Raw genomic sequence first — 14546 nt, 5'->3', positions numbered from 1 at the left:
ATATGTTATTAAATCAAGATTAATTACAACTCCTGACAACAGCACTTCTCTTGCTGTCTTTAAGTTTTAGGTTTGGGATCTGAGGTTGTTTTATTCTTTGCTCATCAGTATTATGCATGTAAGAGATGTTCTGAGCTGAATGTAAGCACAGAAACCTTGGAGAATCCGATGGGTATATGTTTTTGTATTTTTTTGGTCAGGTATTTGGTGATGGAGTTGATGGATGCTAGTCTTTGTCAGGTGATCCACATGGATCTGGACCATGAAAGGATGTCTTACCTGCTCTACCAGATCCTGTGTGGCATCAGACATCTACACTCTGCTGGCATCATTCACAGGGTAAGAGGATCTCTCTGTAGTGCTGCAATGAGAGTCACTAAATGAGTGTTTTGCCATTTTATGTGTGGAAAAAATTATCATTATATCATGTAGTCACAGAAACTTTCTTTAAAATGAATATTTGGCTTATTGTTTAGTTATTATTATGGTAATAGGAAGACGTTGCGACTAATTTTACTGTTAGTATTATACACTCACTGGCCACTTTATCAGGTACAATAAAGTACCTTTCTAGCATCGGTTTGGGACCTCCTTTTACCTTCAGAAATGCCTTAACTCTTTATGGCATAGATTCAACAAAGTACTGGAAATAATTCTCAAAGATATTGGTCCATATTGACATGATAGCATCACACAGTTGCTGCAGATTTGTCAGCTGCAAATTTTTTATGCGAATCTCACATTCCACCACATCCCAAATGTGCTCTATTGGATTTTGATCTTGTGACTGTGGAGGTCATTTGAGTACAGTGAACTCATGTTGTTGATGCCAAATTCTGATCCTACCATTCGAATGTTGCAGCAGAAATCGAGACTCATCAGACCAAGCAATGTTTTTCAATCTTCTATGGGGTATATGCCGAAGCATGCTAATAAGACTTTTAATTTGCCAGTAACCGGGGTTAAGCGCTTCCGGCGAATTGAATGCCAATGCAAAATCCGGTGCGTTTAAGGTCTGTTTTCTTTAAAAATGAGCGATATCCACTGACTGAGTGATATCCAATTTAAAGTGGGTCTCAGATTGTACAAGAAGCACTGCATTAAATTACATTTCCCCCGCCATATCTTTATAAAATGAGCATTTATTTTACCCCAGTATATTCAATGGAGCTTCTGTGTTAGCCTGCCAATTCTGACGGGTGCGTGCGAGTAAACAGCTTTTTGTCTCGTTTTGCTTGAGCAACCAAATAAATGCTAAAGTTTATTTAACTGAATGTATTTTAATGACATTACAACATCGATGCTGTAAAAGGAACCGTATAAAATGGAAATTATGGAAAGTTCTTAATAACAGGTCACCGGAAGTGTATCAGCATGGGAACAGCACTAGCTCGGCATATGCCCTATTGTCCAATTTTGTTGAGCCTGTGGGAATTGTAGTTTCAGTTTCCTGTTCTTAGCTGAAAGAAGTGGCAACTGGTGTGGTCTTCTGCTGCTGTAGCCCATCCATCTTTTTTTGGAGCCTACAGTTAATCAATATGTCAGATTCTGGAGTGCATTACAGGTCTAAAGAACATTATAAATGATAAATAATTTTAAATAAAACAAATACATTTATAGATATGGTATATACATTTAGAATTTTACTCACCTGGGAAATGGAGGCCATGTGAATGGTTTGTGAGCACAATTAAGTGCACACAGCATGCCATATCATCTAATAATTGTAAGAAATAATTCCAAAAGGCAACTGATTTTGCAAAGCCACATAAAACAAAACAAAAATATTATGTATATGCAGAGTTCAGCAGCTAATCAGTCGGAATCAGCTGAGGTGAAGTGATGGCGACCAGCGAGACCTAGCTGTCACTCAAATGGCCACACCCTTAATTATGCAAACTTAATATAACTTAAAATAAATGAAACCGATGAGATAAAAAAAAAAAACTCCGTTTTTATGAAGGGTAATATCAGCTATATGAACCAAAACTGTTTTTTGTACCAGGCTGTAAACACTTTTTTTTCCTGGTAAAGTTTGCCATTGTAACAGTGGGCTCAAAAAGAAATTTGCTCCACATAGAGCCAGGAATAGCGGAATTTCGATGAATTGCAGTTTCAGTTACTTCCGTATTTGCTTCACGAGGGAGAGCAGGAGGTTGCTGCTTGATTTTAACATGTAGAGAGTTAAGTGATCCAAAATGATTGTAACAATCATTGACCCCTAAATCTATTTATGTCTTAGAACTGTAAAAATAAAAATAAATAAATAAATAATGCCAACCAGAACAATTGTTTAAACCTTAAATTAAAAGCCTGGTCACATGAGCTGTCACAGTAGGAAAGAATGTAAAAATAATTATCATCCAGAGAGTACACAATTCCATATATTCAAGGAGAGAACCCCACATTTCCTAATAAAGTCTAATAATTTGATTTAATAAGTGAATTTTAAACTACTGAGACCTTTCATTGTGTTAATGTGTGAGATTGTCTTTCAGCATGACAGTATGGGATTGCATTCTCTTTGCTATTCAGGATCTGAAGCCCAGTAATATAGTGGTGAAGTCCGACTGCACTTTAAAGATCTTAGACTTTGGACTGGCCAGAACCGCCTGCACTAATTTTATGATGACACCTTACGTAGTGACCAGATACTACAGAGCGCCAGAGGTCATCCTGGGCATGAAATACAAGGAGAACGGTAATGCTGTTTTTTTTTTTGGCGGTAATGCCCTTCAGAGCCAATGAAGATATTGAAATGAAATTGTGTTATTAATATTTGATTGTCTTTTTGCAGTGGATATCTGGTCTGTAGGCTGCATCATGGGCGAAATGGTTAAAGGGAGCGTCATATTCCAGGGCACTGATCGTATCCACTTAATTCTAAAACCTGAAAAATAAGCAGTTAAGCTTGCATTTTTTGCAATGCTATTTTTTAATGTCAGTTTCATATTTTAGTTTTTCAAATATGCTCTTCAAATATATATTCACCTGCATTTATTTGATCAAAAATACAATAAAAACAAAAAAAAAATTTAAAAACTGAATTTTTATTTCATTTTATTTTTTTTACATTTAGAGTAACTGTTTTCAACTTGTTTACTAAAGTGAAATAAAATTGTCCCCAAACTGTGAAGCAGATGATGTTTTCATCTTTAATTTCCTTTAATTTTACATTAATACCTTAAATAACCTTTCTGAAAAATTATTTAAAGGAACTTATTTAGATGAATATTGAAGCATAATATGACACAGAAGCCTGGAGCAATGATGCTTAAAATTCAGCTTTGCATCAGACAAATAAAGTACATTTTAAAACACACAGTATACAACTAATATCTCAATCTGAGTGCTGTTTTAGCAATTTTTTTAACTTGTGTTTTTGATCGAATAAATCTGGCCTTTGCATGCAGAAGAGACTTTTTTTCAAACATTAATGTTTCCACACTTTTAACTTGTATTGTACAATGCATTATTCTGTTCTAGTAATAACTGCATGCAATTCCATCATGATCCTCCAGAGGTCTGTGAAACCCTCATCTGATAAATTAAACCACACACTACTCCTCTGAATAGTTCTGCAAACTTTTCCTCTCTGGCCATTCTTTTGATTAACCATACTTAATCTTCTTTTTATTCTCCATTGTCTGTTCTATTAAGTAAGGGAATAGGTAATTTAAAAGTAAAACGCACTGTGTTCCAATGCTGTATGCCCTTCTTTCTTTTGTGGAAAGACAATAGTAGAATGAGAAATAATTTGTTGCAAAAACGGTCCTCTGCATGTCATACCATATATTCTAGATGTTCTGGAGGTTTCATTTAATCTAATACTGCAATTAGTAAAAATCCTGACTTTGATTTTGTGCACAACCAACTCACAAATAAAAAGAAACCATTACATAGTAATGTACATGAATACATTCTTTGATGCTATAACTTTTACTTACTGTTACTACTTTTACTTTGATACTGTACTTTCTACTTGCCTTTTATATAAAAGAGCACAAGCTGGATATTAATAAAAAAATAAAATAAAATCTTTAACAGAGCAAAAAGCTTGCTGGTTAGAATCCTGGCTAGGCCAGTTGGCATTTCTGTGTGGAGTTTGCATGTTCTCCCTGTGTTCGCAAGGGTTTCCCCTATAGTCCAAAGACATGCACTATAAGTGAATCAAATAAACTAAATTGTCTGTTGTATATGAGAACAAACATTGGCAGTTCATTCCGCTGTGGCGACCTCTAAAAAGGAAACTAAGGAAAATGAATGAAAAATCTTTTAAATTTTATATTGTCGTCTGAAGAAAAAAATGAATGGGTATACGACATTGGAACAACAGTAGGGTGAGAAAATGGTTAAAATTTTTGGGATAATGATGCCTTTAAAAAAAGCAACTGTTCTTAATTTCATCATCCTCTTTAACTAAGCTCATCTCAGATATTGACCAGTGGAATAAGGTGATCGAGATTCTGGGAACCCCCTCTCTGGAGTTTATGAACCGTTTGATGGAGACTGTAAGGAACTATGTGATGAACAAACCCCAGTTTCCTGGAGTCAGTTTTAATGAGCTTTTTCCCGACTGGGCCTTCCCATCAGAGACGGAGCATGACAAGATCAAAAGTAAAACCATCCTCGCTTTTCTTTCATGTCTGTTTCTTTTTCTACTTTACACTAGCACACTCCTAAAGGCATAGTCCACCCAAGAATGAAATTTCTGTCATTTAATCACTCTCCACTTGTATCAAATCTGGTCAACTCATAAAGGTTTAGAACTAAATGAGGGAAGGCTGAGTAAATGATCATTTTTGGGATAACAATGCCGTTAACTGACACCCGATTTCTATTCTTTTCAATGTAGCAAGTCAAGCACGAGATCTGCTTTCCAAGATGCTGGTAATCGACCCTGAATGCCGTATCTCTGTGCAGGAGGCTCTTAATCACCCCTACATTCATGTGTGGTACGACCCAGCTGAGGCTGATGCGGTCAGTGCACCTCTGTCTATCTATGTCACTTTGTCCTGCCCAGACTAGCACAAACTGTTTTACAGGGGACGTTTTTACGATGTCAGGGAGGTCTTGGGCCTTGAATTTGTACTGATTGTTTTATGTGTTCAGCCTCCTCCACAGATCTCAGACAAGCAGCTTGAGGAGCGGGAACACAGCATTGAGCAGTGGAAAGGTACAGTCGCCCTCTGCTGTCAACATCTTCTGTTAAAAGTTACCTGTAGATGTAAATAAATGTCTACAGCAGAAATGATCATTGTGGTGTATTGGTTAAATGTATCCAAGGTCATTTGTGTTCTCATTTTAATAAACAGTAATCGGGTGGATTTTGTGTCATTAAAAGATTTTGACATTAAAAGTTCATAATCCTAATGTTTGCTAAAGGGTTTGTAAAAAAAACAAAAAACAGATAGAAATCCACTGAACTCTGTTAATGATTTCTTGGGGTGGGGTTTCCCTCCTTGCAGAGTTGATTTATAAAGAAGTAATGGACTGGGAGGAGCGGAACAAGAATGGGGTACTGAAAGAGGAGTGTTTAGGTGAGTCACATATTTTCTTTAATAGTTATTGTTTTATTATTTAAATAATCTGTATTATGCTGCTACTTTTATTCCAAAGCAGAGTTATAATGCATAAAGTGAATGATGCGTATTTAAGGTAATTACTAATGATGGAACAAATTATGAGAGAAAAAATAAGTCTGACTGATCTGCACTGCCCAGCATTGTTCAGGGCACTGATTTCACTCTCCCTCCAGCTCTCTCGCAATCTGAAACAGCTTTTACTAAACGCAAAAATCGCAATGCTATGAAACATGCATCAAACTACGCATCATGGTGGCGTAGTGGGTAGAACGATAGCCTCACAGCAAGAAAGTCGCTGGTTCGAGCCTCAGCTGGGTCAGTTGGTATTACTGTGTAATGTTTGCATGTTCTCCCTGTGTTGATGTGGTTTTCCTCTGGGTGCTCCGGTTTCCCCCACAAGTCCAAAGACGTGGTACAGGTGAATAGGGTAAGGTAAATTGTCTGTAGTGTATGTGTGTGAATGAGTGTGTGTGGATGTTTCCCAGTGTTAGGTTGCAGCTGGAAGGGCATCCACTGTGTAAAGCAGGTGTGTCCAAACTCAGTCCTGGAGGGCCGGTGTCCTGCAAAGTTTAGTTCCAACCCCAATCAGACACTGGCCTAGCTAACCAAGCTCTTACTAGGCAGTCTAAAAACATCCTTGCAGGTGTGTTGAAGCAAGTTGGAGCTAAAATATGCAGGACACCGGCGCTCCAGGACAGAGTTTGGACACCCTTGGCGTAAAGCATATGCTGGATAAGTTGGTGGCTCATTCCGCTGTGTCGACCATAGATTAATAAAGGAACTAAGCCAAAAAGAAAATGAAGGAATGGAACCTTTGCTTTCAAAAAGCGAAGTTGTTTTTTTGCTGCACCGATCAGATCACAAGAGCAACTCATTCCTGCTATTTGCAGTAGTGCTGCCTTGGCACTGCATTCAATATTAATAATAAAAGTTTTTGTAATCTTAAATGTGGTTATTTCATTGGCTTTTAAGCTGTAAAATGATGGTTATTGAGTTAAATGTAAATACGTAAAAATCAATTAATATTATTTATCACTAGAACTACAGAGGTGGTAATTTTGACCATTTGTATTTTTTTGCTGTTTAATAACTTTAAGATAAAACACCTGTATCTATAATTCCATGACTTTTACTAAAATTGTGTATTATCCTTCTAACATTGACATTTTATTAAAATGAAGAAAAAAAAAAACACAAAAGAGTTTTTTATTTCTACCTAGATAAACCATAGCATGCATTTTGATGTCTGCTACTTTTCCCTGTAATTTTGCCTAGCAACTTCATGCTAACCAAAACAACTTTCTGTTGGCAAAAACATATCTTCAAAGATATGTCTTTCAAAACAGCATGTTTAGTGCCATGAAAAGCCTTCTCCCCTACTTGTGAACGTGAAAAAAAATTGATTCATTCATAAGTGGTCTAATGTTGCCTAACTGTATATATTTATAGGCTGTATTACCAAAAAGGTAGTATTTTTAGGGTAATGACTTAATTAACTATGATAACAGACAATCAAAGCTTAATTTTATAATCTCTGTAGAAGTTTTAAATGACAACATGATGTCTTGTATGAGAGCGGTGACCGCTATTGTAATTCTATTAGCTATAGAATGTTGGTAGTTCCAATCCTTCGTTCCTTCATTTTCTCTTCGGCTTAGTCCTTTTATTAATCAGGGGTCGCCCCAGTGGAATGAACCACCAACTTATCCAGCACATGTTTCACGCAGTGGATGCCCTTCCAACTGCAACCCATCACTGAGAAACATCCACACACACTCATTTAGCTTACCCAATTCAACTATAGCGCATGTCTTTGGACTTTTGGGGGAAACCAGAGGACCTGGAGGAAAACCACGTGAACACAGGGAGAACATGCAAACTCCACACAGATATGCCAACTGACTCAGCTGAGGCTCGAACCAGCAACATTCTGGCTGTGAGGCGATTGTACTACCCACTGCACCACCTTGACGCCCTGTGGTAGTTCCAGTGTTAATGAAATAAAAATAATTATTACAAAGCAGTTTAGGGTTTTCAGCCAAGTGCATGCAAAATGTTGGGTTTCACCCTAAAATTTTTATTTCAGTGCATCCCTACACTGTAAAAAGAATCCTGGTTACTTTAAATATTTAAGCTTAATCAAATGAATCTATTTAACCTATGTTAGACTGACTGACTGCTTGTGTAACTTATACAATTAAGTTAGAACATGATATTCTTGGTTTAATAAGTTTCAATGAACTAAAACATTTAGTGTCATGACTAATTGATCTTTTTTTTTTTTGAAGTGTAGTAATTGCAATGACATGAATGCAGCTAAATTTAGTTTCACGTCAAATGCATTTGTTTAGCCTTGATGTTTATAATAAATTCAATCACTTGGAACAGGTGCGGGGTTAAATGTTGCCTGCATTCATAAGTATAAATAACACATTACCCTCAGAGACACTCATAGTAATGGATTGCTCTTTGTGCTTTGTAGACGGTACGGTTAACAGCAGCGCCACTCCCTCCCAGTCGTCCTCTATTAATGACATCTCATCCATGTCGACGGAGCAGACGCTGGCTTCAGATACCGACAGCTCTTGCATTGACACCCTCACGGGCCCATTGGAAGAGTGACTCCAGTGACTTCCAGCTCTTCTCCCTCATTTCACATCGCTGTGTGGGCCATGCAGAGGTCTGGACTGAACCGTGGGTGCACGTTCATACAGCTTCAAGTTTACACTTCACTATTGCTTTTAAGGGTCTGCTTTTTCCTCTCTTCTCATTCGTGTAGTATTAGCTTTTGAGTTGTAGGCTGATGCTCAGATTACACTCCAACAAAAAAGCATCTTATTTTCTTTTAGATTTTATAAAGGAACTCCGTTCAAATAGACAGAAGAGTGCATTAATGCGTTTACATTTCATTTTACAACAACTAACATGCCATCTTCTCCGGTGGAGTTCTTATTGCAGCAGCATATGTAATATCTGAGACTATCCCTGTCATTAATGCCCTCGCTCTCCCCCTGTGATGTAGCTTTTATTACTATTCATTTCATCACCTAAAAGAAGCACAGATATAAATTGTTGAACTTTATAGCTAGCCATCCCCTCCAGAACCAATTCCTGTTACAAGAATTGCTGCATGATATTAACAAGAACACTTATTAGACAGACAGCGCAACTACAGATTACTGAAATACGCCTAAACACACGTAGGAAACAGAACAATAGTGCCTGCCTCTGTATATAGTCACCATACACCCATTTTAAAAGAAAACCCAATGATGGATTTCAGTTGGTTAGGGTGTAGTCAAGTGTGTATATACGTACATAGATTTCGTGTAAATGTTCGGATTTTCTTTGTTCGTGCTGTGGAAACCATTTTACAGCTTTTTAATATCTACTCTAAAACAGATTGCGATGCGACTTAAAAATGATTTAAAAATACAATTGCACACAGAGGGTCAAAAATTAACATTCAGCTTTTTAAAAAAGTGCATCTAAATTCAAAATGGTACACTGTAGATGCAAAATCCAAATCGGAGTCCCGTTCCTCATCATTCCAAGAGTAATTAATCACTGCTGGCAAGTTCATGACGTATTTCATACGACTGTGTTTCATTGCATGAGCTATTGCAATCCATTGCCTTTTTTAATCTCCTCAAACTTGAAATGCCTATAAGAATGTTATATAAAGCAAATTTATAGATTTTTTTTTTACTCTTAAGAAGTCTTGTCAGTGGCTTTTTCTTTCTTTTTTTCATTAAGATGCTCATATATTGACAAGCTGAAAGATTTGTCATATTCTTATAGATTACCAGGAACATTTTATTAACTTTGCAATTCAGTAGCTTTTTCCATCCAAAGATGTGCATTAAATCTATGCGCAAAACTGAATTATCGCATAAAAGACGTGCGAGTAAAGCAGCGTTTCCATCCAATGAGCAGTGGCAGTTCTAGTTTAAATGGCACCCTTGGTGAACCACCCTAAATAGACCCCTTTACCCATCCCCTGAGAAATAAAGGCTGGGTCCGAAACCGTCTACTACTCTGTAGGTACCGCATTTGAATTAAAACAAACTATTCTGCCGTTAAAAAAGGTTTGTTCTATACATTATGAATGTGAGCAGTATGAATGGAACATGGATGTACTACATCCGCCATTTTGTCATAATCACCTCACCTACCCACGTGAGTTGCGTCGCTTCACTCCCATTCATAGGGCATAATGGGATAGCGCAGCATGCATCTGATACACTTTATAATCTTGCCGGAATTAGTAGGTCATCCGAATACTTCTCGCATACTGTTTTTGGAATTCTATGAATTCAGATAGAGAATAACAAACTTTCGCATGCAAAAGACGCCAAATGTGAATGACCCCTAACGTCCTTGTACTGAGATTAACACCCTAAATTAATTCACTTGCATAAAGTAAATCACATCTTGAAGCTTTTACTGGGACATGGTTGGTTTTTACTGGGGCGCTATTTATTTTTTGCACCATCTCCCTGTGCCGCCCCCAGCAATATTGCCCATGTCTAAATCTGCCACTGCCAATTAGTTAAAGAGAACATTTCAGATGTTTTAGAGTGTTCAGCCTGCTTGTTTATCCATTCACACACATTTTTATGACATGATCTCTTTTACCAAAATCACATGACCTTTTTTAATGTGCATACTGGATTTTGTTCAGTAAAAGTGATTCCATTGTAGTTTATTTGCATTTTTTTTTAATTGAATAAAAACTTTATGCTACTCGGTTATGTGCAAAATTTAATGCACATTTTGGCATTTCTATTAGTTTTTTATGTTCATATGCAAATAGTTGGATGGAAACAGCTAGTGACATACTGTGGCTAATCATACCCTTTGACTTTCTCCTTTTTAGCTATGGTTTTCATGATTGAGAGCCTTTTTTTTTTTTTACTTCCTTTTCTTCCCCATTCATTCAGTTCAAAAATAGATGACTGTATAAACTAGTGTTCTGTACCCTAAATTCATTATGCATGAGAAAACAAGCCGCCTTCATTCAGAACTTGAGGATGTTGCAGAATTGTGTCCTCTGGTTGTAAAAGATTGATTGAGAGCCTCAGAAGGACTATATGAGTCTGTTGAGTTTATCTGGCTCCAAGTTATTCTAATGGACTGAAAAAAGAAAGAGACTGGAGAATGAACTTGGCATCACCATGACTTTCATGCCTTAAGCTTCTCATTACAACCATCACTACAGCTTGGCCACGAAACAATTGATAGTAATATTATATTCAACAATCAAGCTTTGACTCTTTTTTTCCGACAGTCTGGATTGTTCATCTGCTTTCCCAAACATCTCATTTTTCTGGTCTCCTTAAGATTGTGAGATCTCATTTGGTGCTTCACTTTACTGTTAGCGCAGTGATAATGTATTAGAACAACGCAATAGTGCATTGTGTTCCATTTTCATTTCGGAGCCTCATGCACATTTGTTTCACTGTTGTGTTGTGACTCCTGTTATGAACGTTAGTGATGGACCTCTATGGCACTGAGACCTTTAAGAAAACGAACAAAGCTGGCTCACGCTTTTTCTCAAGGGCTTAACTTCTCTTCTTTTAGGTGTCCATTTCCTTTGGGGGAGAGAGTGTATGTCTAACCAACAGTGTGTTTTTGTCAAAAGACAATCTATCACTAGAGGTGGAATCAGTTATGACTTGAAGAATTGTTCACTTTTTAGATATTCATTTACTTCTTCTTAAGAAAACAGTTCTCATGGTCATCGTCAATCAGAATCTTCACAATCAAATCCTGTAAAAGGAATAAATATCTAACTGCTCTGTGCTAGTAATGTCTGTTTAGCTTTCATGTGTTTTGTATTGTTGTGCTACATATGGGCTCCCTGTCAGTGGGCTATGATGAAGGTGACCCAAATTACGAACCTGTCTGAAACATATGCAAAACCTTAAATGGAGTCCTCCATCTACAATGGTAGAGTGATACCTCTTTTCTCTCTCAAAAAAAGATAAAGAAATTAAACATCTGTTATGACTGGCCAAATAAAAAGCTCATATTAAAGTTTGTTTGTTGATTTGTTTTTACATTTTATTTCATATGGTACAAATACATTCAGTGTATGAACAATGTACAAGGTATGCGTGTCTTCTGTCGGTTACACAGGAGTCAAATAAAACTGTAAAACAGTGAGACCCTAGCTACCCACCAGAGCGTATGTAATAGAGCATCCCAAAAGACAAGTTTCCATTAGAATCCTGTCTGAAAAATGGCATTCATGCTTTCTAGACATCATAAAACTTTGTTCTACTTTTTGGTTCATTCCATTGTCTCTGATCACTTGAATGGCCAAAATGGTCTTTAAAGTTGACATGCTGGTCCGCACAGTTGTTCAGGCAACTGAACTGTACTTAAAGTAGGGCAATGGTTTTCTCAGGGATGCATCCTTATTTCTACAGCCCTTAAACCATTTCCAACATTAGACATTTTGTATGTTCTCCTCATTCAGCCCATCATCACCCTCGTAGAATCTTTAGACTTCTTCCTAAAATGTATATTTATCAGAAATATCACATAAGACATCCAAAAAGTGTACTGTTGGGGATGCTCCAGGAATAGAATTGGAAAACACTGCTCTAAAGCAACCTTAGAGATGCTGTGAAGGCTGTTTTTTGTAGCACAGCCCCTGAACGGTTCAAAAACTCTGAACAATTCGACCAGTTTTTCGAGCCTCTGCATGAAGCTCACCAAACGTTTCAAAGAACTGCTCCATTTCTTGTTGAAGAGTGGCATTTCGTCTGTCGGCATCTGCACGGGCTCGCTCTACGTTACGCATCTTGATCTCAGCCATGCTCACCCAGCGCCGCTGCTGTTCCAGAGTTGATCGCAACCCTGCAACTTCCCCCTGAAGCACTTTGTTTCTTTGCTCCAGTCTAAAGGCACAAAAGACAACAAAGTAAACAAACTGTGTTTATGTACACTCCTACATTAGTTCAGTGTTTCTAAATCTTTATCATGTGGAAAACGGACAGCATACAACATAGAGCAGTACATATTTGTAACCTGAACTAGAAGGGTTCTTTAATGGAGCCATTCAAAATTAAGTTGGTGTGCCTTCAGGAATAGTGTTGGGAAATAATGCATTAATGGAGGTAGTGGTCCCCAACACCGGGCCGCAAACCGGTACTGGTCCATGGATGAATTGGTACTGAGCTTCGCATAAAAGCATTCGTTCAGTTTATTCATGATCTGAATGATCTTTTTTTTTTTTTTTTTTTTTTTTGAAAAATGACTGTATAATCTGTTACATCTCAGTCACTTGAGTGCAACAATTTAACCCACAAGCTAGTAAAATAAGTAAGAAACAGAATTCTTTGGAAATTTTCATTTGTGAAAAGGTCCAAGTGAAGGACCCACAAACTGCCAAGGAATGGATACAAAACCATTTGTCAACAAATCAGGTGAATCCAGCATGTCTTCATGAAAAGATCAACTGCTGGAGATCCCAACTGATGGCAGTGTTGGAGCTGGTCACATATGGTGTCTCTTCTGCGTGCAAGTTTGTTATTTACATTGAAGGCGTGCAGCTTGGGTGCAGCCAGTTGAAACACCTCAGCCCAAGGCCCCTGTCACACACCATTCATATTTAGCCATGGACCAACCCACTTGTCTGTAATTCAATTCATCCCAAACAGTCTTGATTGATAAAAGTTACAGAAACTCTTTATGACATTGGTTTATCAGGTGCCAGAGTTTTGCAGTTTTCCCTCAACAAACAAACGTGTTCTGCTAGAATTTACCAAAATTAGGTGATCTTACCTGTTTATTTTAGCCTCATACTCTGCCTTTTGCCTGGTCATCTGTTGACGAAGCCCTGCAATGAGGCACTGCATGGCATGGGAAGCTGGAAACCCTAAGGGTTCCTGGGGTGCATTTGGCAAAAAAACTTCACTGCTGCCAGTGCTTAAAGGGGCATCTGTGGGAGCAGATGATGAGGCAAGAGAGTTGGGGCGAAGGTCTTCTTCCCCAGAGTCCATTCTAAATGAGGGAAACTGTCCAGGGGAAGCATGGCAAGGGCTAGTCGCTCCACCACTTCCACTTCCCCCATCCAAAGGGACAATCTCACAGGAGGACCAGGAGCTGTTGCTATCAGTCGCACTGGCAGTACCTTTGGCATCTCTGTCCTCTGTATATTGTACCTCAGTAACAATGTTGTCATAGACAGATAAAGTGCTGTCCTGAGCTTCACTGCTGCCTCCACTCTCTCCTAACAATCTTTCCGGTCCCCATCTGGCATCTTCCATGCCAGACCAGCTCCTTGACTGCACACACATTTCGACCCCAGCTTCCAGCACATTGTTCACAGTAGAGCAGGCAGGTGGTGGGGTGGAGGGTGATAGTACATGTCTTGTATGGAGAGATTCCTGTGCTGAGTTGTGTTGACTTTGGTTATCGCAAATTAGTGTAGAGCTGGTTGGCGAACAGTCCTCTTGAAGCTGTTGCTCTGTTTCAGAGAGATGGTGTAACAATGTTTTGTCACAGGGTTTTTGAAAAGACCCTGTCCTCTCTGTGGTTAGTGGTAAAGAGTGTTTACGAGGACAGGCTACAGTCTGGTCTGGAAGTGTGGTGTAATCTTTGTTTATTAGGGGCTCCCGCGGGTGAGAAGGTGGTTCGTGCACCCATTCCACAAGATCACTGTGTCTTTGTATGTCTTGGACAGCTTGTAAAGATGTCTCAGGAAGGTTGCAGTTCTCTCGGGAAAAGAGCAGGCCATGCTCCCGGATCAGTTCTGACATTATATGTTGCACAACTGCTGCCCCTAGGGTTGGAGAGAAGGATGTATAAGTGTGTGGCAAACAGCATCATATATCTTAACAAGCCTATGAGCACATACGCTAACTTTAGAGAGCTATCTAAATCTTAGTCAAGCCAGGACATCACCTGAATTTACCCTTGGATCCTTTTTATGGAGACCTAAATATTGCT

The 14546-nt window shown here is 38.3% G+C and overlaps 2 protein-coding genes across 7 annotated transcripts in view; one reads left to right on the top strand and one right to left on the bottom strand.

Annotated features, from left to right (window-relative positions):
- The window catches only part of mapk9 (mitogen-activated protein kinase 9), a 28158-nt gene extending 16534 nt beyond the window's left edge, over window positions 1–11624 (top strand). The window contains exons 5-12 of the mRNA XM_087301570.1: window positions 201–339; window positions 2536–2701; window positions 2798–2869; window positions 4435–4617; window positions 4856–4980; window positions 5113–5176; window positions 5469–5540; window positions 8068–11624. Coding sequence (XP_087157696.1) covers window positions 201–339; window positions 2536–2701; window positions 2798–2869; window positions 4435–4617; window positions 4856–4980; window positions 5113–5176; window positions 5469–5540; window positions 8068–8207 — 961 coding nt within the window. The 3' untranslated portion in view covers window positions 8208–11624. The remainder of the gene's footprint in view (window positions 1–200; window positions 340–2535; window positions 2702–2797; window positions 2870–4434; window positions 4618–4855; window positions 4981–5112; window positions 5177–5468; window positions 5541–8067) is intronic.
- The window catches only part of si:ch211-247j9.1, a 27658-nt gene continuing 24731 nt past the window's right edge, over window positions 11620–14546 (bottom strand). For all 6 annotated transcript variants that reach the window (XM_087301485.1, XM_087301486.1, XM_087301489.1 and 3 more), the window contains 2 exons: window positions 13380–14379; window positions 11620–12493 (listed from right to left, as the gene is read on the bottom strand). In XM_087301485.1, coding sequence (XP_087157611.1) covers window positions 12256–12493; window positions 13380–14379 — 1238 coding nt within the window. In that variant the 3' untranslated portion in view covers window positions 11620–12255. The remainder of the gene's footprint in view (window positions 12494–13379; window positions 14380–14546) is intronic.

This window comes from Danio rerio, chromosome 21 (genome assembly GCF_052040795.2).
Source record: "Danio rerio strain M-AB ecotype USA chromosome 21, GRCz13ab, whole genome shotgun sequence".
NCBI lineage: Eukaryota > Metazoa > Chordata > Actinopteri > Cypriniformes > Danionidae > Danio > Danio rerio.
Note: the sequence above shows the minus strand (reverse complement) of the source record. Positions and strands in the feature narration are given on the sequence as shown.